Below are 21,866 nucleotides of genomic sequence, written 5' to 3'. Positions count from 1 at the left end.
AGGGGGGGTCATTTACAAAACACTGAGGTCCCCAGGTAATACTTATGCCGTGCGAATAAGGCTTTAGTAATTTGAGTCACCAACTTGTCAAATTCTCTGACCCTCTACATTTTCTTTCAGGTTATAGGGAAACAAAGTTTACATTTTTTCTTTTTCTTGTATTTTCTTTTTTTCTAAATGCTGTTGAACATTTAACACTTTATTTAAATAAATACCAACACTGCTATTATATATTTAGTATATATATATATATATATATATATTATACATAAGTTTTGTTTTTTATTAAAAGCATGTGCGGTTTAATTTCACAATAGGGAAGAAAATGTACATTTTAACTCTGGTATCGGAACGGTATCGGCTCATACTCAAAGCCCAGGTACCTGTATTGGGACCATAAAAATCAGATCGGTGCATTCCAAAGACTTGCAGTGATCCTGAAATTTCAATCAACTTATCTGCTGTAGACATTTCTATGTAAAGTCATGGGATTCAAATACAGACTATAATTTTTTGTTCTGACCAAATGTAAACATTTAACTTGGTTAAATGGTTTTAAATGAAGCTATGAAAACACAAACTTTTGTAATAACAGTGATTTTTGATAAAATTCCATAAGCTCTGTGACTCTTTGTGACACAGCTTTGGCATTAGTCAACTATGAGAAGACATGCTAACAGCATTATAAAGTGTGTATTCTCTTGTTAAAGCTTGTGTGAACACTGTTATCCAAGCGTGACTATGGCAGCATGACTCAGGCTGCTGCTTAAAATAGCAAAGAAAAAAACATTTCCGATTTGATGCCCACATTTTGGAAGAAATGGAAAACTGTTTCTGCAGACAGACTCTGTACCACATTCACATAGTTATTATTTATGAATAATAATGTGCTGTCAAAATGTTACAATTGTTAATTTGTATGGATCATTGAAGCAAAAGTAAATGGTATATGGATGGTGTATAAGTGCCAGGAGATCATTTGAGGACGTGCACAGTTTGTTAAGTGCGTGTAATGTTTGTATTCCTAGTTCACACTCAAGACTGTCTGGAGGAGTAACCCTGTCCTTACTGCAGAATGATTGTTGACATAAAGTGTATTGTGAAATGATTTTTTTTTTTTTACTTTGTAACCTACTTATCACAGTATTGCTAATAAGGGCGCATTGTTTGTTTTAGGGAGTCTACAATTTATTTTAACTGCATCACTTACCAAGGCAGAATCACAGATTGATCCAACAGCACTTTCTTGAACCTATCAATTCCTCATCTTTATATTTCCTTACAAAACTGTGCTAATGTCTTATGCTAAGGGTTATGCAATTCACATTTGTAAGTCTGAGTCAGTGCTGTTTTGGCTAGCAACCGTTCACTACCATGTCATGTTTCATCAGTGTTTGCATCAGTCATCTACATCCTCTTATTTGAATGCTTGACTAAATATCAGTTCCGTTTTGTCTTGTGTGCATCTCCTTCTGTTTTTTAAATGGTTAGTTCACACAATATTCTAATTTCCCTAATCTTTTACTAGGGATGCACTGATCAAACTTTTATGGTCCCTATACCAGATATCTAGGCTTTGAGTGTCGGCCGATACTGATCCGATACCAAGTGTTAAAATATTACTTTAACTAACTTTATTCCCTATTATGAAATAAAACTGCTGATGCTTTTAATTAAAAAATATTTTTTACGTATAATTACAAAGTTGGTATTTATTCAAAGTGTTTAATGTCTACCAGCATTTAGTGAACAAAATGAAAATAAGAAAAAGAAAGTTAAATTGTCTGAACTTTGTTTCCCTATAACCTGAAGAAAATGTAGGCGGTCTGTGAAGTTGACATGTTGGTGAAACAAAATACTAAGAATAACACTAACTTTGGAACAAAGTAACCATGCAGGTCTCAATATTATTAAGTGAACACAAAAATTCCAGATTAGATTAATAATAACACTTTTTTTAAATAAATAAGTCATAGTAAGAGCACTCTTTGAGTCTTCCCTGCTTCAAAATTAATTAGGTTTTTAAGGTTTTAAAGAAGCACAATAAATATAATCTTATATTAGAACAACATAATGTAAACAAATCCAATAAACTAGTCTGTATCTGATTCACAAAAGGTGCGCATGCCGGTGGAATTTCTTTCATGATCACAGTTTTAAACTAAATTTTAATGCAAAAAAAAACATTCAATAATCACATTAGTATTGACAGAGACTGCGGTGCTGGGTTTATTGAATGATGATGAGTATTCCGTTCCTCTAACTGGGTTCATCATTTGATCTGAGATCAACATGGTTTAAAAGTAAGTTAGTTAACCGTTTAACGTTGTTATGATTAAACTAAACTTGTTAAATGTATTTTTGTCATCATTGATCATCCTGAAGTTAGTGAAATTTAAATTTAATGGAGCGTCCTCTGACGTCACACACACTGAACTCTGCGCTAAAAGGTAAAAAAAGGTAAAAGGTAAAACTTTATTGATCCCTCAGGAGGTCTCCTTTGGGAAATTGTCTAGAAGGCTTTATTTAACCGGTTTTAAACACTAACTCTATATTGATTGGATTGAAGCAGATTCCAATGATGAAGTCAACATTAAAAAAAGTAAGTGGCACCCAGTTGTCATCTTCTTCATCCAAATGCCTCCATGTTGCTCGTCTGTATTTTCCAGCGGTGTCTCTAGTATGAACAAGAGATACATTTTTGCCTATATCTCCAGAAAGAGACAGACTACTCTACAAAATAACACAAACCCTCAGTTGAGATGAGAGTGAATAGAAATATTATATGAATGAAATTTGAATTTTGGGTGTGCTTTGGGAGGATGAGTGCAGAGGAAGCACCTGTTAATTCAAAAATGATTTTGTCTTATTGGTTTGTATAACACGTAATGTATAATTAATCCATTTTGTAATTGTACTCATCAGTATGTGTCTGTTTGTACAAAACTATCTTTTCATTATAATATTTACATGAGAAAATTAAATTTAATAAACTCGTTTCTAATCAATATTCAAACTTTCACATTTTCCCGAGGTCAACATATTTTATTGTCAATTAAGTGTCAATGTATTAAGAAGAAGCCTCTTTTCTATTTCTCCCCACAGTTGACTTTGGTGTGAGTGCTCAGCTGGACCGAACCGTCGGCAGGAGGAACACTTTCATCGGGACACCATACTGGATGGCCCCAGAAGTCATAGCCTGCGACGAAAACCCTGACGCTACCTACGATTACAGGGTATGAACCTTACCATAGTACCAACTCTAACGGTGTTGTGATTCCTCATGCATTCAGCATGCTTCTTGACTACATTTCCTTAAACAATGAAAAAATCACAAATACATTAATGTTCATTCAAAAATCATTCAAACATTATTATTTGTAGTGTACTTTAATTTTCAAGTTTCAATGTTGGGTAAAAAAACAATGATTGATTCAATTAAAAACGGTAAGGAAAGGTTATCTGACGGCAGTACCTAGCATTTTTAAATTATTATATTTTCTGAAATTAGCGGTCTAATTTAGATCAGTCATAATGTATGTATTCTAGAAGTAAAAAAAAAAAAAATACTAACAAGTGGGAGCCAAACAATATATTTTAACACATTGCCGTCAGTCTGCTGAAACAAAAATGACGGTTTGACTAATAAATGTTGGATAAATGTCTGCATCTTTATTTTTTCTATAATGCTAAAAGTAAACGCATGAAAAAACATGTGTTCCACTTTGCAATATGAGAAGGATATCAACAACTTTGTACAGTCAACTATATAGTGTTGCACGCATCCAGTGGAGGTACCCAGGGAAAAATAGAGATTGAGGTGATGATGTCATCTGGATGGAAAACTCAACAGTATCATGTTAATGGAAATATATATTGTCTGATGTCATAATCTAGTTTCAAATAGTTGAAAATCAATCAACTTCAAATAAAATAACTTGAGTTCATAACTCCCATTCTGCATTTACTGATCAGGTTTATGCATATAATGTATGTTCATAGTTATTTTCCCCTAAAATGAGTTTTATATATCTGCGATTGAAGCCCGTTTTATGTGATTTTCTTGCTTGACTATCCTCAGAGCGACCTGTGGTCCTGTGGAATTACAGCTATAGAAATGGCTGAGGGAGCTCCACGTGAGTACAAGTCACATTACTCTGCAGTTGCTTCCAAACTAAAAAAATTGTTTTACATAGTAATTAGTTGTCCTTAAATTGAAAAAACAATAAGCTGTAGTCTCACTTATTCTGTCTCTCTTCAGCACTGTGCGACATGCATCCAATGAGAGCCCTCTTCCTTATTCCCAGAAACCCCCCTCCCAGGCTGAAGTCAAAAAAATGGTAACAAGAGTTTGTACTTTTATTACAAGTGGACTGAATTCACAAGTAAGAACTGGACTCTTTGCAGGTCTAAAAAGTTTTTTAGCTTCATCGAAGGCTGTCTGGTCAAGAACTACACACAGCGCCCACCCACCGAGCAGCTGCTCAAACACCCCTATATCCGAGACCAGCCAAATGAGAGGCAGGTCCGCATCCAGCTCAAAGACCACATTGACCGGACCAAGAAGAAGAGAGGAGAGAAAGGTGAAGAAAAAAACTTGATAAATTCGTATAATTATGAACCATAATATAGACTATAGACTAAAGAGCACACATTTTTATAAGCTGTACCAACTAAACTAATACTAAACTATGTAAAAAATAAGCTGCAGAGATATTAACACAACATTTTACATCTCATCTTCAAAATTTAACCATGAATCTAACCATGGATTCACTGAGGTCAAGTTTAAGTGCAGCATCTTTATTTTCCTGCCTCAACAGTTCCATCGTAAAAACAAAATCAAACTAGAGCCTTTCTTTGCACATTATATCTCGTCTTTATCACTCTTGGCTTTCCTGCCAGACTGTTTGTGCTGACCAGGAGTGCCCAATACGTCGATCGCCATCTACCAGTTGATCGTGAAGCTGTTGCGTGTAAATTTCCTGACATAATAAAATATGATAGAGGAAAAAAGAGAAGAGAGCTCATATTGGCTGCTCTGCATGTCAATCAAATGGTTATTGTGCCGGTTTGTATTGGTTTACGATTTGAGTGACATGCACAGCAGCCAATCTGAGCTCCCCCTCTTCCAGTCTACGCATGGAAAAGTTAATATGAATCAAGAATGAAAATAGCAAAAAGTGCAGACTTCTGGCATTTCACACAATTCAGAAAAAAGAGAAGGAGAAATACAATTTTTTTTAAAATGTTGAAGTCTGCCTCTCTGAGATGTATTAAGTCCCTCGCATGACCATGTATTAATGTTATAACTTTATAAAGTTCTCCCCGGTCTGAAATCTCACAGAACGAGAGGTTACGATGCTTGACCAATCACAGCCGAGTGGGTGTGGTTATGGTAAACAAGATTTTAGCTTGAGAAAAACCAAGCCTTTTCAGTTGGCAGGGCACATTTTATAATGTAAATCTCTTTACTAAAATAGTTTTGAAAAATGAAAAAAAATGTGATAAAAAGTAATCGGAAATATATATATTGAATAAACAGGATAAAAGCTAATGTTGAGATTTTGAGGTGAAATTTTACAAAATTGTTTATTGTCTTTTTTGAAGATTCATCACAAATGATCTTTAGGCAAATGATAAAACCAATCTCGTTGCTATCTCAAGATATCAATATAACAATTGAGACCTAACATAAGCCATAAGTTACAGAAATAATAAAGTCCCTTAAATGAACTAGCAATACAATTGTGATTGATGTTGGTGACTTCGTGCAGATGAGACTGAGTACGAATACAGTGGCAGTGAAGAGGAGGAAGAAGAGTCATCGGAGCAAGAAGGGGAGCCAAGGTAAGAGCTTTTATTTGGGATTAAATGTGACTTGTCCATTTATAAAATATAAAGAAATATATTAAACCAAATAATCAATTTATTCAGGCCCATTATGCTTTATTTCTGCTTAGTCAGATAAGCATCATGATAAAATTGTGACGTCCCTACAACGTTTTGTATAAACTTTCATCATGTTAACATCAATATGAATTAAGTGTCTACCGTTAAACATGGTTGTTTTGTTTGCAGCTCTATTGTCAACGTTCCAGGCGAGTCAACCCTTCGTCGTGACTTCATTCGGCTTCAGCAGGAGAACAAGGAGCGCTCGGAGGCGCTGCGCCGCCAGCAGCTGCTCCAGGAGCAGCAGCTCCGAGAGCAGGAGGAGTATAAAAGGCAACTGCTGGCCGAGAGACAGAAACGTATCGAGCAGCAGAAGGAGCAGAGAAGACGATTGGAGGAGGTGAATTCACTCCAGCCGTCTATGTTTTTTATTTGACACCATCTGATTCAATTGATTCAAGAAGCTTGTTGTTTTTAGTCTCCAATGATTTTTTTTTATTGTTTCTGTTTCTGAGACCAGATAAAGCGGTCATATATACAGTATAGCAACAATAAAATACATAAGCGAAAGTAAATAAATATAGTTTACTGGAAACAATTATTATGCAATATACGTTAAAGCCCTTGCAAGAAGTAACAATGCAATAATCCATTGAATTATGTTAAGAGGCAAGACCACTGTTCATCCGTCTGAGGATTAGTTTCTCTATCAAAGCTTTCAGTGTAATGGTCCTATACTCTTGGTTGGGGTCTGCCATGGAGTAATTTATAATTATGGTGGCTCTCCTGCTGCATCTGGATCTGTGGAGCAGCTGCCATGCCCTGTGGTTGATGCGGGAGATGAGGAAACACTGCACTGCATGCTTGTAGATGGTAGATGAGACTGACTCTTCTAGATCTCTTGCAGAAGAAGATCCACTGTAGAACCTTCTGGACCACCAGCAGCTCCCCCTTTAACCTCTTGATATCTTAAATTTAAAGCAACCGGCTATAAAATTTAATACCAATAACCTAACTGAAGTGAAACAGAAAGGTGGAAAAAATAACATCACATAAAAATCAAAGCAGTCAAATATTATGACCGATAATTATGATAATTATGTTTAACACATCCACTGTATGTCTGTGTGCTTTTCCAGACCAGGGTCACAAAGCGCTTAAACAATCAAAACAATACTCATTAAAATATACACTTTAAAGGGTCTGTGTGTGCGTGTGTGTCATGCCATGGCAGTAACAGGGATGTATACCATCATTGTTGTTAATACTGAGTCAACTTCACAATGTTATCAATTATTCATGCGCCGTGCCCAGACGAGAGCTTTAGATGAGCTAAAAATATTTTCTCTCCCTCTGAAACAAGTAAGTTATTGATGAGGCTTCCATAGTGCTCCTTTATGACATCATCGCTTTGAGAGATCACGACAGAAGCAGCTGACACATTATTTCAAGTTCTAATTAAAGTTTTGACACATTCAGCACAGAGTGTGCTGAAAAGAAGACAGAAAACGGGCAGATCTAAGCACAGGGACAACAACAATTAACATGTTTGAAGCAGTAGGATATTTTAATAACTACCAAACATAACATTGCACCACTGAATCTTCAAGCCGTCTGAGTAAGGAACATTGGTCTGGAACAAGGTCTAATCCTTAGGAAAGTGGACGTGCTTTAAACACAATTTGATTTTGGTCCCTCTCATCTCAGTTCTGCATTGTTTTGATTATGCAGTGACAGCCTAGAGGGATATTCTGTCATTGTCAGCACACAGATTAGATTTCTTTATGTAATTCTCATCCAAATTCAGGACACTAAGCAGCACAGCGATGGCCCCGTAAACACGCATTGGAGATCCTTGTTATCTCTGTGAGCTTTAGTCTTTGTGGATTTGTGTTCATGTTAGTCGGTCTCAAAAATTCTCTCCCCTTTATACTGTATGAGGACAAAATGGAACTATTATGTTTTCCTTTACACTTTTTGAACTCTTGGTGCCTTAATCTTTCTTTTACCCAACACCGTCAGCTCAAAAAGTTTAATTTCAGATTTCTGTTCCAGGCAAAGACAAATTCCCTTTAGAAGACTACATTCCACAACATTAACTACTAGCTTTACATATTTATGTAATGTATGTTTGAATTATTATGTATTTATTATGGAATTAATTATTTCAAAATCTCCCAAACCTTACCCAAGTCAGTACATGATCTTTATCATCATCTTTTTACGTAATTATAATTTTATCATATATTATTCATTTTTTACCTTCACTTTGTTGCCCTTTTTTCTTTTTATGATTGTTTTTCAGTTTTATTCTGTATTCTTTTTTTTTTTTGTATTTCTAATTAAGAATTTGAACCCATACTAAATATGAACTACTTTTGTTGCCTCTGGGGAAAATGTGATAAACACTGATTTAATTTGCTTGTATTGCAATTTGAAAAGAGATATTTAAACTATTTAGTTTTGCTAAATTACAAATTCTATAAAAAAACTTTTTTAGAATCCAAATAAAACGGAATAACCTTTCCCAGGCATTTCAAACCAACTCGATTTTTGTACACCAACACCTGGTGTAGGAGTCGACAACTGGGGCAATCATTTGTGTTTCTTCTAACTGCATGGTTAATGATGCTGCATGTGCATGGATGTGAGTGAGTTCCCAGATGTCTCCAGAGGAAGAAATCAATGATCCTCTGAGGGATTTACCCCTGTTGAATCTTGCATCTAGTACCCTCTGCACATGGCAGGAACATGACGGGCGTGAATCAGTGTAATCTCTGATTAGAAGGTCAAGTGCTAGTTAACTGTCTGTCAGACTTTAGGTTTCAGCTTTGATTAAGTGATTATCTCCTTAATGATCTGATTAAAATGCTGCAGCTCATAAACTGTATGTCTACTCTAAAAACAGCCCTGAAAAAACAAAATGTCTATCTTCTCCTAGGTTTAATACATAAACAATAATAGTGTAACCATTGATTCAAATTATGAATCTTAAATTCTTCGTTCCTAGCGAAAGTGGCCTGAATTTCTTCTACGTTGATTCTGCAGCAACAACGGCGGGAGCGTGAGATGAGGAGGCAGCAAGAGCGTGAGCAGCGGCGCCGCGAGCAGGAGGAGAAGAGGCGAGTTGAGGAGATGGAGCGACGGCGCAAAGAGGAAGAGGAGCGCAGGAGAGCCGATGACGAAAAGAGAAGGGCTGACCGGGAGCAGGTACATGGAAGACCGTTTGTTTGTCTAATTAATCAACTTATGTGATTAGTTCACATCAGTTAAAACATATTTCATGTAATTTACAAAACATATGATCAACTTTATTCTATTAAAACTTAAAGAAACTGCAGAAAAAAACATTTTTATGATCTCTCCCTATACTTTTTTTTTATTTTTCTTTAAAATCATTAATGTGTTTTTTGTTGTTGTTGTTGTTATTATCAGACATTTTAAAAGTGGTTTTGTTTTATTTATGTTGTTATTAATATTATCTTCATCGTTTGTTTTACTTATTCTCTTTCCCTAAATGTTTAGTTTCTTCTATTAAACAATCGTTGAATCTTCTTCTCGACACTGTTTTTATTTAGATTTACTAACCAAAACGCACATGTTCCTTTGACAGGAGTACATTCGTCGTCAGTTGGAGGAGGAGCAGCGACACCTTGAGATCCTACAACAGCAGCTGCTGCATGAACAGGCCATGTTGCTGGTGAGTGTCTTTTTAGATGTTTTAATCACAATCACGTTTTCCATGTGCTAGTTTTTTCTCGTCACACTGAAAGAAGTGTTTTACAGAGATTTCAACCCCTGTTTACTTAATCTTTTAAATAGGTGTACATTTCGTGTGTAATTTAAATATCATGAAAATCCAGCACAAAGTCATCTTAAGGGTTATCCCACCATTGCTGAGATATGATGGTTTTTATTTGAATGTATTTCGATCGTCTATAATCCGGCAAGAAGATTTCTGTTTCTAATCAGTCTTTAAAACAATATTTGTGGAACACAGCCAAGTTTTGGACTCGTCTGCCAGACACCCATGCCTTAAATATGTGACCCTCAACTAAGTCTCATTGTTACAACAAACGGTTAATAGTCCCAAGAGAATTTAGAACTTCATCATCTCAGTAACTTGTTCATCTCTCCGTTACCCACGACTTCCTGCTTCTGTTCCTTAGTCAAAATGGAATCAAAGCATCAGGGTTATCACATCTCAGGAGAACCGTTGACTCAAGTCTTTTGTGACTTCTCCTTGAGGAAGTGGAGATGTTTACAAGGTTTACACTGTTGGTGATGATGTCAGTGGGAAACCAGTGCTCAGGCAGGAACTGAGGGTTCCCTTCTTTTGTTTCCAGATGTCCTATTCTCTTAACATAAGTCAGGATATTTGTAGTAGGTGACTTAATGTATAAAATATGTGTCTGTAAGAGAGGATGCAGCAATAATGAGAGGATGTTACATTTGCACTAGCAGTAGTTCTGCTGACATATTTATCCGGCGATCATCATCTTTGTGCTGGATATAGCAGCCAAAATCATTTAGTCGATTAACTGGCATCTACACTGTTTGCTACAAAGAATATCTTTCCATGAAGAGACGAGTATGTTGACTCCCCAAAACTCCAGCTTGCCTGTGCTTGAACTAAGCCTGCATCTACTCAGGAGTATAAATGGCGCGAACTTGAGGAGCAACGTCAAGCCCAGCAGCTCCAGAGACAGCTGCAGCAAGAGCAAGCCTACCTGCTGTCCCTCCAGCAGAATCAGAACTTAGATGCCAGTTCCAAAAAGGACACCGAAACCCTGGAAGAGGACCAGCCGGAAAATGCTAGCAGAGACGCGGCGGCATCACAACAGAATACAGAACCTGCTAAGTCTAAGTCCAACACAAGTCTGGAGGAAATGGGAGGCTCCAAGATCCCCGCCTCTAGCCCTCCAAGCTCGACCATTGCCTCTGAGCCAAGCAACGAGGTTTGCAACCTGAAACTGACCCGCTATGCTGCAGGGTGTTTGGTTTGCTAGAATTGACTCTCCCAGTGGCAGGGGTGTGTTGTCTGTTCTGGTGGTGGCTCGTCACTGGGAGGTCATCGCTTCACTGATGAGCTGAGAATTTCCTAACTCCTTCGTACAACCTTTTGTCTTGTCGAGGTTTGACAGGTGCATCAAATGTCGAACCTGAACTTGTAACTTGCACGTCTCCTCTGTCTACACCTTGACATGCACTCATGACTTTTAAGAAGTAGCTTGAGAATATAAAATGTTGAGGGGAAGCACTCTTTACCCAGATAAAAAATCATCAGTCTTCACAGACACTGATCTAAGTTCAGGAACATTCCCTTTTAGGGGCAGGAGAATCAACCACATTCAAACCACTAAATCCTGCTCCACTTTGTCGATGAACAAGTGAATGTGTCCTAACAACGCTAACTTTACCTCTGACTTGTCCTTTGTGCTGCATGAACACTTTGCTACTTTGGTAACTGATTTCTGGCAGGGTTGTTGCAATAATAACAACTCATTGTCATAAGGTGTTGTGGGATGTTTCAGTTGTTGGTGCCTTAAAAGAACGATGAATGCTTGTGTCCACTTCAGTCCTTCGATCATAACACTCATGTCGTGCTTGTGTCCAGGCTGATGAGCGGTACAGGAAGAACATCCAGGGTTCACCTCAGGCTGCTCAGAGCAAACCCCCGCAACCACCGGTGCCTCCACGCACGGAGGCGTCTTACCCTAATGGAAACTCGTCCTCAGAGACTCCAGTCATGCCCCGGCCTGGAGAGGCACAGGTAACTAACTTCCTTATGCTTAACTTACTCTCATTCTTTAGGACTGTAGATTGGACCAATCATGAGGTTTAACATCCAAAATATTGACTGATTTGTATGTTTCACTTCTGTGTGAAATAAGAAGGACCAAAAAAGAATAATGACTACATCGATCTTGACTAGAAAGTAGTCTTTTCATGTCATTGTCTTTTGTCTATTATTATTATGACTATACTCTTCATCATAACTTACTGAAATATGTTTAACTTTGATGTCCTATGAAACTAGAATTGTAAACATTTTGTGCTGACATTCCTGCTAGTCCTGTCTGTTCTTCAACATTATCTCTATTTTGCTGGTGAATCAATTATTTCTTTCCAGACGATTTTGGTTCAAGAGATTAGTGACAAAACATTTAGCTCTATTATCCTACCTACATTTCTTTCTTATAAATATCAGCCCTACCTTTTGGCAGGGCTGCCCTGTTTCAGGGAATGACAGAGTGAGATTTGAGGGGGGTCGGGCTGATGATGACATTGATTTAAATCTTAATGACTCCAAAAGTCTACATTTATTTAAATTAACTTATTATTAATATATATTTATTTTTATTCTTTAAAAACCTATTTATTGGGTGACGATCTTAATTTGTTTTGAACAATCAATAGATATGGTACAAATGAATGAACTAATGATTAAATGATATGATAAAAAAAACAACAATCTTGCATTTAAGACATTTCAGAGAATCACCGTGATAATGAAAGCTGAGAGTTGCACTGATGCTCTTAATTTGAAAGCCGGAATTTCCTAGTATCTTATGTTGCTTCTGATTTGTTAATATTCCATGGTGGCTTCAGTGATTGGCTAGATCTATGCAAAAATGACCTTGTTTATTATCATTAATATATATATATATATATATATATATATAGTATTCAATTAGTTAATTTAAGCGTGAGAAATGTCAAGTGTGGTGTGCAAATTGGATGACTGTAACACTCAAAGCGTGACACTTGGCAGCCCTGCTTTTGGTTTGAATGCTCTCTCTGTTGTGACTGTTCTCTTATTGTTGCAATACATGTTTGCTCAAGCTGGCTTTTTATGTCTCCTGTGTAGTCCATTGTTCCTATTCAGATCTAATATAAGATTTCTTATTACAGGATGGAAGTTGATTGATTGACATTGTGTTTAGTATTGAAATGCTTCTACTTGCCTTTTCCTAACTTAACTCTTAAGGTTTCAGATTTACGAACATCTCATGTGGATCCTGGTTTTCGACAACCAACCTTTTATCGAATTGTTAATTTAAGATTGTGGTAAAAAGTCTAACATCATGAAAATGTTTCCCACCACATTGTTAAATTGATGAATGAGTTTTGATTCATTGATAATCATAGATGATGGTTTGGGCTTATGTATAAATACTGGGGTTTAAAGATAAATGCTCATTAATATATGAAAAAAATCTCCTATGACAGAATACTGGATGGTTTGATAACTGAAAAATAATAATTTATTTTCTCCTCATTTAAAAGGTGCGCCACCATCCAACTGCACTTATAGGCAATATGAGCTCGGCCTCCACTCCACCTGCTATCTCCCGCTCTCACTCCGTCAACAAGCCACTCACATCTAGCTTTGAAAATCTGCATCTGCGCAACAATCCAGAGCCTCATCACCATCGTCATCATAATCTCCCCCCATCTTCATCACCATCATGTACTCCTGCACGCACTGACCTGCCACTCAACCCCATGCCCAGACCCTCAGCCAATGAGTCAAGCACCCCAGCAGAGATTCCACCCAGGGTAAGACAGAGCCCCGAAGTGGTCTTATAGTCTATATATAATATAAAAGAGACATAAAAATTATGATCTGTAACTAACCAATCTTAAATATTTTTTTATCTAACCTACAAATAGATAAAAACAATAAAACAAACAAAAAAGAAGATGAATAGTTGTTTATAAATCCCTTGGGGAATGAGCCTTTAGAATTCCAATCGCTGCACAGAAGCAATGTTTTTAACTATCTTAAATATTTAGATAATAGAAATGAAACTTGAAGTATTTATAAAGTGCTTAAAGTTAACACATCAAAAAACGTAAAAAGTATTATATAATTTGCCAAACCAATCAATGTCTACTATAGGCAAAAGAAGTTCAACACAAAATAAAACTTGCAAATATGAAACTGAAGTTAGAGGTTGAACAATTGATTCATGTGATTAAAAAAGCATATGAAATTAAATAATTAAAAAACAAATTTTACAATACCTGATAATATTTATAATAGTTTAAAAATATCTATCTATTTTTGTCGATCCCCCCTAAATCCTTCAGGGTAAACTTAAAGAAACATAAGACTAAATTAGTGTAGGGGTTTTTAAACAGCTTTTTATCATGAACTGGACATGTGCAATATGCAATTAGTATTACAGACTAATACTAACAATCCTACACTAATTTACTCACCACAGCGCAGCAAGAATAATCAATAACAAAGACTTGTCAGAAATGTGTAATATGGAGTTGCTGAACATGGCACCAGAACTAAACATCAGCACACTTTTACAAACATTCTCTGTAATAAGTAAGGAGTTTAAAATTTAACAGTGAATTATTTTTTAATCCTTGAAAATGGTTTATATTTACACACCAAATCTTTTCCATCTCATTGTAAATCATTAACGCATTTCTATACATTTACAGTTTACTTTGAATCTTGGTTTAAGTGCATGTTTGGCTTTGCCTATTCGGGGTATATAATCTTTACCATGGACAATACATTTTTTAGTTCACTCTTCCCACAGCAATTATTTACTGAGAGTTTTTCTAAGAGTCGTCTTGTGGAGTCTTAAGCGGCATAAACCAAAGAATTTGTCGAACTGCAGCAACTTGTCACCTATAACTGTTTGAAATGTGGCCTTGCTGTGAATTGTCTGTATTCTGTAAGATATTTTGTTGTCGCAATCACCCCTGAACTTGTTTGTGTCAACTCCTCCGTGTTTTCACTACATAAGGTTCCTCTCAGAACTACATCCAGGTCCCCGGTGCTCTCTAGGCGAGACTCGCCTAAACACCACAGCAGCAGCCAGCCAGTGCCCCGTAATGCTGCAAGGTAACTGACAGGCCCAAGAATTTTTATGGGATTGTTTTAGTGTAACTTATCCCAGAGCTTTGAATTGAAACATACTGTACCCATCATGAATGGTAAGGATTACCATTCTATTATTAGTTTTGATGATGGATCATGTAATATAAAAAAATATAAATTGTCTCTTTTAAATATTTTTACCATAAAATGTCCCACAATTTTAAAAACGCTTATTTTATGGAACTTGGATTCTTCACATTTGGTAACATATTTGAATTTTGTCAATTAATTGTTAATAAATTAAATGTTGTGCTACAAACTGGGTGCTGAAACAAAACATAAAGGGAACATTACTCTGACTTCCTGCTTTGTCAGAAGAATCAAATTCTAATCTTTTATTAAGTCTTTTTGATGATTTATTATGCATTTAGCCAATACAGAATATTCATTTTTTATAACAAATAACATATTATTAATCCAATATAAAATATTCAAGATGCTAAAGCTACTTTACATTTTGTTCAAAAATTGCTATTCATGTTTCCTATTATACATTCATTTTGTGAATAATTTGGAGGGTGGTCATGTTTCTTTCGGTCTCATTTGGATTCTAAAAGTGTTATCATGGGCGGATATCTGAATTACTTATTCTTTATTTTTGTTACTCACAGTTTGTTTGTGAAAGGTCTTGTTGTCCTGAACGGTGTGTCTGTTGGCCCTGCAGTGCAGCAGAGCCTCGACTGCTTTGGGAGCGAGTGGAGAAACTGGTTCCCAGGCAGACCAGTAACAGTGGCAGTGGAGACACCAGTTCCTCCAGCAGCTCCAGTAACTCCAGCTCGCAGCCAGGTTCACACTGTGGCTCTGGAGAGAGGTTCAGAGCCCGTTGTGAGTCCACACAAACGAGAAATCACATACACGTCTAGCTGGGTTAGAAAACGTGCCTGGAGAAATCCTTTAACCACACTCCTCCACCTTCCTCAGCATCTTCCAAATCTGAGGGCTCTCCCCTCCAAAGACCAGAGAAAAAAGCAGATGAGAGGAGGGACATGGTCAGGTCCAAAGGACCAGCGGTGAGAACCAGAACCAGAGTAGGCAGTAGCTTGCTAGTTGGGTTGCTGTAGTAGAATGTTTGTGCAACAGGACAGGAGTGCGATGCTTTAACCGACTCACTGGCTGAAGAACTCTCTGCTTGTTCTTCTCTTGAATGTGGTGGCAGCCATCTTAACTCACTACACTTCTCACCTTATTTCCTTCCAGATTCCTAAAACCTTTCATTTTTAATAAAGATCTTATGATTCGACTGTTTCCACTGACATTCCCTTCAGCAGCTCATCCCTTTCTTGTGCTTCATATCCACTGCCCTAATGCTGGCTTTTCATTGGCTGGCCCACTAATATAACTGATCTTCGTCTCCCAAACAGCTTCCTGTTAATGAGTTTCATCAAAGCGAGTGAGAGAGTCCCAAACACTTAAATGTGAGCAATAAAAAAAACAACTGTCTGCTCTGATGACCAGCAGGATCTGACCGCCCTGGCCAAGGAGCTGCGTGCAGCCGATGATGTTCGTCCTCCAAACAAGGTGACAGACTACTCGTCCTCCAGTGACGACTCTGACACCACTGATGATGACGATGATGAAGAGGTGGACCAAGAGGGAGGAGAAGAGTCAACATCAGGACCAGAGGATTCCAGAGCTGTGTAAGTACATCTACAGCACAAGTTGGGATTAAGACAGTTCTGTTGTTACATTGTTACATTGTTTCTAGTTTTCTTTAATAATATTTTAAATGATCATTTCTGTAATATAAGCAGACACTTTTTTCACACGCTTTGAAAGCCTGCAGCTGCATACAAAAACAGATTTTACAGGGTAACAGCCTCCAGGAGGCGCTCTAGCTGGGAGTACAAAAGCAAAGCAGACCGGTGGAAGACATAGTGCAGAAAAGGAACATAATCGTTTCTGGAACAAGTGGCAGTAATGCACCTGGTACTGGATGTCAAGTGTTGAACAAAAAGATGCAATCAGTGCACCATTCAGCATTTAAGTTAAAGGTGATTGGTCTGGCTGTTGAATAAAGAAAGCAGGTGATGCTGCATGTACACATACATGACATAATTGCATTAATGGTGAAATGTAGGAGAAGGCAGTGTAAATAACTAACTTCTTGCAAAAAGAAAAAAAAATGAAAATGAATAAAACATTACCTAAACTTAACTATTGCTGTTTGTAAACTAGTTATTTGTTGTCTAGCATTATTTAAAATTGAAAATGTATTCTGCAAACCATCTTTGTCTGTCTTGTGTCACAAATCAGTAACACCTGTGGCTTCTAGACATGTGCACTCTGTACTGGGAAATGATTGTTTATATATGTATCCTAATGCATGTGGGATTTGCTTCAGAACCACAGTTAATAAGTCCGATGGGTGGATGTATTTGTATGCTTTTTATTTTGATCTTTCAAAATCTATTGTTTTAAGATCTTATTATACTGTTTTGAAATACGTACAGTGGAAAAATTGAGACCATTTAGACCAACATAGCTGATGGGTTTGAACTCTGAAAACACTTGACAACATATCATTGATGGTCACATGTGAGTGTTGTTGATCCAACTGTTGTTAAGACGTGTGTGCTTCATGCAGCACCTCCAGGCTAAGCAATGGAGAGTCTGGCTCAGCAAAGACCATGCTGGTCCATGACGACGGCGAGAGCGATGCTTGCTCCACCCCGTGTAAAGACAGCACACTGATCGTCAGACAGGTACCCGGAGAAACCTCAATCTGCAAGAGCATTCTGTTGAACATCTTTTAGTTGTTTTGTTTCCATCCATATCCCATAGTTTTTTCTGCATGATCATTATTTCAGTTTCTGAGTCTGGTGGAAAAGTCTACTAACACATATAGTATATTCAGATAGACACACACACACACTTGTGTAGAAGAACTCTCTTTGAGGACATGGCTAACATGAGCTCTATGTCCACCTGTAGAGTAGCCACTGTAGGGTGTCCTCCGCCCTAGCTAACACCTTCCCTCCTCCTGAGCTCATCAGGAATGCAGCTAGAGCCAAAGTGGTCTACCCCTCTTTCTACTTCCAGAATGCAGGCGACAACAAAAAGAGGCCTGGTCCTGGTCCGGGTCACCCCCACCAGAGTCTGGGCCTACTACCTGGCTACAATCCAAGTCTGGGCTCAATGAAGAGTCCAGGTTTCAGCCACCACACTTCTAGTCCTCCTCCACATCCTCATCATCCTCATCATCACCACCATCATCCTCAGCACCACCTGCCCACACCGCACTCAGACAGGAATGGTTATGCCGTCCGCATCCACCACCTCCCAGATTTGATCCAGCAGAGCCACCATTCCTCCCCCTCCTCTTCAGCATCCAACTCCCCCTCCTCCTCCAGTCTTGCCAGCCCTGTCATGTCCCCCCAGAGTCCCTTGGACAAGCTGGGCATCTTCATCGAGGTACGTGTGCTTTGACTTGAAGTGGTAGTCGGCACATGGATGTTTAGCTTTTACATAGTCCCAGTCCACATGGACAAGAACTCCTTCTCTTTAAATCTTGGACAATCTGAAGTGTTCGTAAGGTTCTGTTTGGTTGATTTGAAACAACCAGTTCAATTTGTGTCCATTTCTTGAGCTCACTAAAATGTTAATTCTACCTTTACTACCCATTATAGCTGTGTACTATACTAGCTTAGCTGGCTGATAACTGTTCCACCTGCAGGAATACTGGAGTGAACTTAACTGTCAAATAATTAATTAATTATTTTTTATAAAAAATATTTCTCTAAAAACCCACAAACTTTTTTAAATTAATAGTATAATACTGTGAATATTTGGTCTGTTCCAGTAGTGCTCTGTATAGCGGTTCTGCTTGTCATTTATAACACTAATGATCCTGTTCTGGTAATTTTAGGATACAAGGCAAAACTCATTACTTCAGTTAATTGTATATTTATAGATGGTGAGTGTGCATACACAACTTTCCTTTTTTTTTTTTTTTTACGATCACAATCATCCTTTTCTGGTTTGGCTGACATGTCCCCAGAGGCCATTTGTGTTTTGCAAGCATTTTCCAAACATTTAACTCTAAATGTCCAAGCCAGTTACTCCTCGGAAAACAAATATTATTCCTCAGACAATAGCTCATAGTCGACTGGACTTGTTGGCAAGTATATTTTCCACTGGAATCATTTAACATGGTCATGTTTTCCTTGTGTTTAATTCCTGAACATTTTTTCCTTCAGTTATCCTCTTTGTGACTGCATGAGTGTAGTTAGATGGACAACAAGCATGTTTTTTTCTTATCGGAGACATCATAAATTGACTTATCTATAAACATAACTCACTTCTGTCTTCTGCAGAGTCAGTCCAGCAATAACATGCAGAAACACAAGTCCTCCTCCTCATTCACTCCGTTCATCGACCCACGCCTCCTCCAAGTGTCTCCGTCTACAGGCAGCGCTCTCAACAATGTTGGTAAGTTGGTGATGTTTCACCTCGTCTGACACCAAATTCATTCACGATGTCCAATTTTTTTTTTTAACAATAACTGAAATGTTCTTGTTGTGTGCACATGTGAAGAAATGTAATGTAATGTATTTGTTTAACATATGTCACCTTTACAAATGTCATCTGGCATGTATGTTGAGCAGCCTGCATGCTTATCAGTCTCATGTTATAGACATCAATTATTTTTAGTTAATATGTAAGATTATTAATAATTATATAAATACAATGAGTAAATTAGTAGATGTTGTTGAACTGTCTGTTGATGTAATTGGGGCTTAAACAAACGGTCTCTTTATTTTTGGACATTCAAATCCATTTCCTGGTGCGGTTGTATTTTCCTCTGTTTTCTGAGTGTAAAATCTGTCACTTTTTACATTGTTTATTCGGATTCAACCTGATATTTCTTCACAGAAAGGTGCTGATATATAGTTTAATATAAATGTAATCTAAATCTACTCTTTAATATTGTCTGCATTTCTAATATTGCCCATTTGACTCACCCCCACCCACACTAACCACCCTACCTAAGCCCTTCCCTATGACCTTTTAGGTTATGCCAATGACCCCCGGCTAGCTGAGGCTCTAAGGGCGGATGCCTCGAGGAAAGGCTCTGTGGTCAACGTGAATCCGGTCAACACCCGTCCACAGAGTGACACTCCAGAAATCCGAAAATACAAGAAGAGGTTCAACTCTGAGATCCTGTGTGCTGCACTCTGGGGTGAGCAAGATAAATATTTTAAAATTTGTATTGAGAGAAGAAATTCGATTTAATAAAGGTTAAAGTTAAACAAGCTGAATTTGGAACCACTTTTTTTTTTTAAAAGATTCACTTTTATTACGTTTAAATTACGTTTATCTGAGTGCTTTTTTCTTGCAGAAGATTTCTTAATACACCCATTAAGATTTAGTCCATTTTATTTATTTTTTATTTTTTATTTATCCATATTATCAAATAAATTGGAAAGTTCTAATCGTAATCATATGGGTCTTCGGCTGCATGTATCTGCAATTGTGTTCTTTTGGACAGTACTCAAGGTGACCATAGGTGAGAGTAGAACGTAGATGGACTGTAAAGAAACCTCATGACTGAGGAGGTTTCATCTATCCATCAATTGTGAACAATAAACAAAAATAATCTACCCAGTAAGAGCTGAAGGTCCTGGTCTTATGCAGCAAACGGCACCACATGAATGAGTTCCTGTGCTCCCTGATTGATCCCTGCCAGTAATGAATGTTTTGGTGAAACAAAAATGTAAAAATATTTTAATATATAATATTATTGATAATATTCTTCACTACGTTACTTTGTCTGGACGACCCGCCAGGAGAGTGTGTCACGTTCTCATCAAATTGTTCCACAGCGGTGGGTCAGAGACAGTGTTTTCATATGAAGTACTGAAAGATTTTGAAAGACTTTTTGAACCAGAAAGATATGCGTGTGTGCAGGGGTGAACCTTCTTGTGGGCACGGAGAGTGGCCTGATGCTGTTGGATCGCAGTGGTCAGGGGAAGGTTTACCCTCTTATCAACCGGAGGCGTTTCCAGCAGATGGATGTTCTGGAGGGCCTCAATGTTCTGGTCACCATATCAGGTACACACAAACATGCACAAGTTTGACTTATCTTTTATTGAGCATTTGTAATACTTGCCACACACAGCTGAGAGTTCTCAAACTAAATCCTCTTTCTAACTTCTCTTTCTCGATTTCACCCTCACATGCATGGTAAGTAAGTAAGTAATTTATATTCGTAAAGCGCTTTTCCAGACCAGTGTCACAAAGCGCTTAAACAATCAAAACATTACCGAATAAAATATATACGTAAAAGGTCAAGACAACACCGAGACACACACAGGACTCTAAAGGAAAAGCCTGCACAAATAAAAATGTCTTAAGATGTTTCTTGAAGGAGTCAGTAGACTACATCAAGCGCAGAGAGAGAGGAGGATCATTCTAAAGCTTAGGAGCAACAGTCTAAGCTTTGGATTTCTCTCTGCTGGTCCTGAACCGTGTGCGAGGAACCCTTAGCAGATTCTGATCCACAGACCTCAGAGCCCGAGCTGGGGTGTAAGGCTGGATCAGATCACTGATGTAAGGAGGAGCCGGACCATGAATAGATCTGAAAGTAAGAACTAGAATTTTAAAGTTGATCCTGCCAGTGAAGAGATTTAAGGATCGGAAAATGTGAGTTTTGCTACAAGAGCAGGTCAGAATTCTCACTGCAGAGTTTTGTATTAACTTCAGGCGAGTGGACAATAACCAGAGTTTTTGTCCACATTTAGCTGCAAAGAGTTTTCACTCAGCCATTGTTTGAAAAAGTTGACTAAGCTGTTCAGCCTCTGGGGCTCAGTTGGATCGAATGAGCAGTAGAGCTTGATGTTGTCAGCAAAAATGTGGTAAGAAACATCAGGAAATCTCTGAATGATTTTTCCAAGGGGGAACATGTACAGCAAAAAAAAACAAAGGACCCAGAACAGAACCTTGAGGGACCCCACACAACAGATCCGCTGATTCAGACCTTGTTTGATTAGCAGATACACTGTTCCTGGATCAGAGCGATTCTGGGCGCAGTTTCAAAGATAGCTGCTCAGACACCACCTTCTCT

At 37.8% G+C, this 21,866-nt stretch overlaps 1 protein-coding gene across 9 annotated transcripts in view; it reads left to right on the top strand.

The window, feature by feature from the left end:
• Nucleotides 1-21,866, top strand: part of LOC148068818 (mitogen-activated protein kinase kinase kinase kinase 4-like) — a 62,750-nt gene that overhangs the window by 33,578 nt on the left and 7,306 nt on the right. The window contains exons 7-26 of one of the 9 annotated variants that reach the window (XM_087804553.1): nt 3,106-3,236; nt 4,082-4,136; nt 4,262-4,340; nt 4,408-4,583; nt 5,778-5,850; nt 6,082-6,292; nt 8,941-9,102; nt 9,506-9,592; nt 10,545-10,850; nt 11,510-11,665; nt 13,183-13,455; nt 14,670-14,767; nt 15,468-15,628; nt 15,725-15,813; nt 16,259-16,440; nt 17,388-17,505; nt 17,843-18,214; nt 19,117-19,231; nt 19,815-19,982; nt 20,711-20,854. In XM_087804553.1, coding sequence (XP_087660679.1) covers nt 3,106-3,236; nt 4,082-4,136; nt 4,262-4,340; nt 4,408-4,583; nt 5,778-5,850; nt 6,082-6,292; nt 8,941-9,102; nt 9,506-9,592; nt 10,545-10,850; nt 11,510-11,665; nt 13,183-13,455; nt 14,670-14,767; nt 15,468-15,628; nt 15,725-15,813; nt 16,259-16,440; nt 17,388-17,505; nt 17,843-18,214; nt 19,117-19,231; nt 19,815-19,982; nt 20,711-20,854 — 3,156 coding nt within the window. Of the gene's footprint in view, nt 1-3,105; nt 3,237-4,081; nt 4,137-4,261; nt 4,341-4,407; nt 4,584-5,777; nt 5,851-6,081; nt 6,293-8,940; nt 9,103-9,505; nt 9,593-10,544; nt 10,851-11,509; nt 11,666-13,182; nt 13,456-14,669; nt 14,768-15,467; nt 15,629-15,724; nt 15,814-16,258; nt 16,441-17,387; nt 17,506-17,734; nt 18,215-19,116; nt 19,232-19,793; nt 19,983-20,710; nt 20,855-21,866 lie in introns of all 9 variants that reach the window. The other 8 variants (XM_087804552.1, XM_087804555.1, XM_087804556.1 and 5 more) reach the window with 8 other exon arrangements.

This window comes from Callionymus lyra, chromosome 12 (assembly GCF_982586985.1).
Source record: "Callionymus lyra chromosome 12, fCalLyr1.hap1.1, whole genome shotgun sequence".
NCBI lineage: Eukaryota > Metazoa > Chordata > Actinopteri > Syngnathiformes > Callionymidae > Callionymus > Callionymus lyra.
This window is presented reverse-complemented; position numbering and strand designations above follow the sequence as displayed.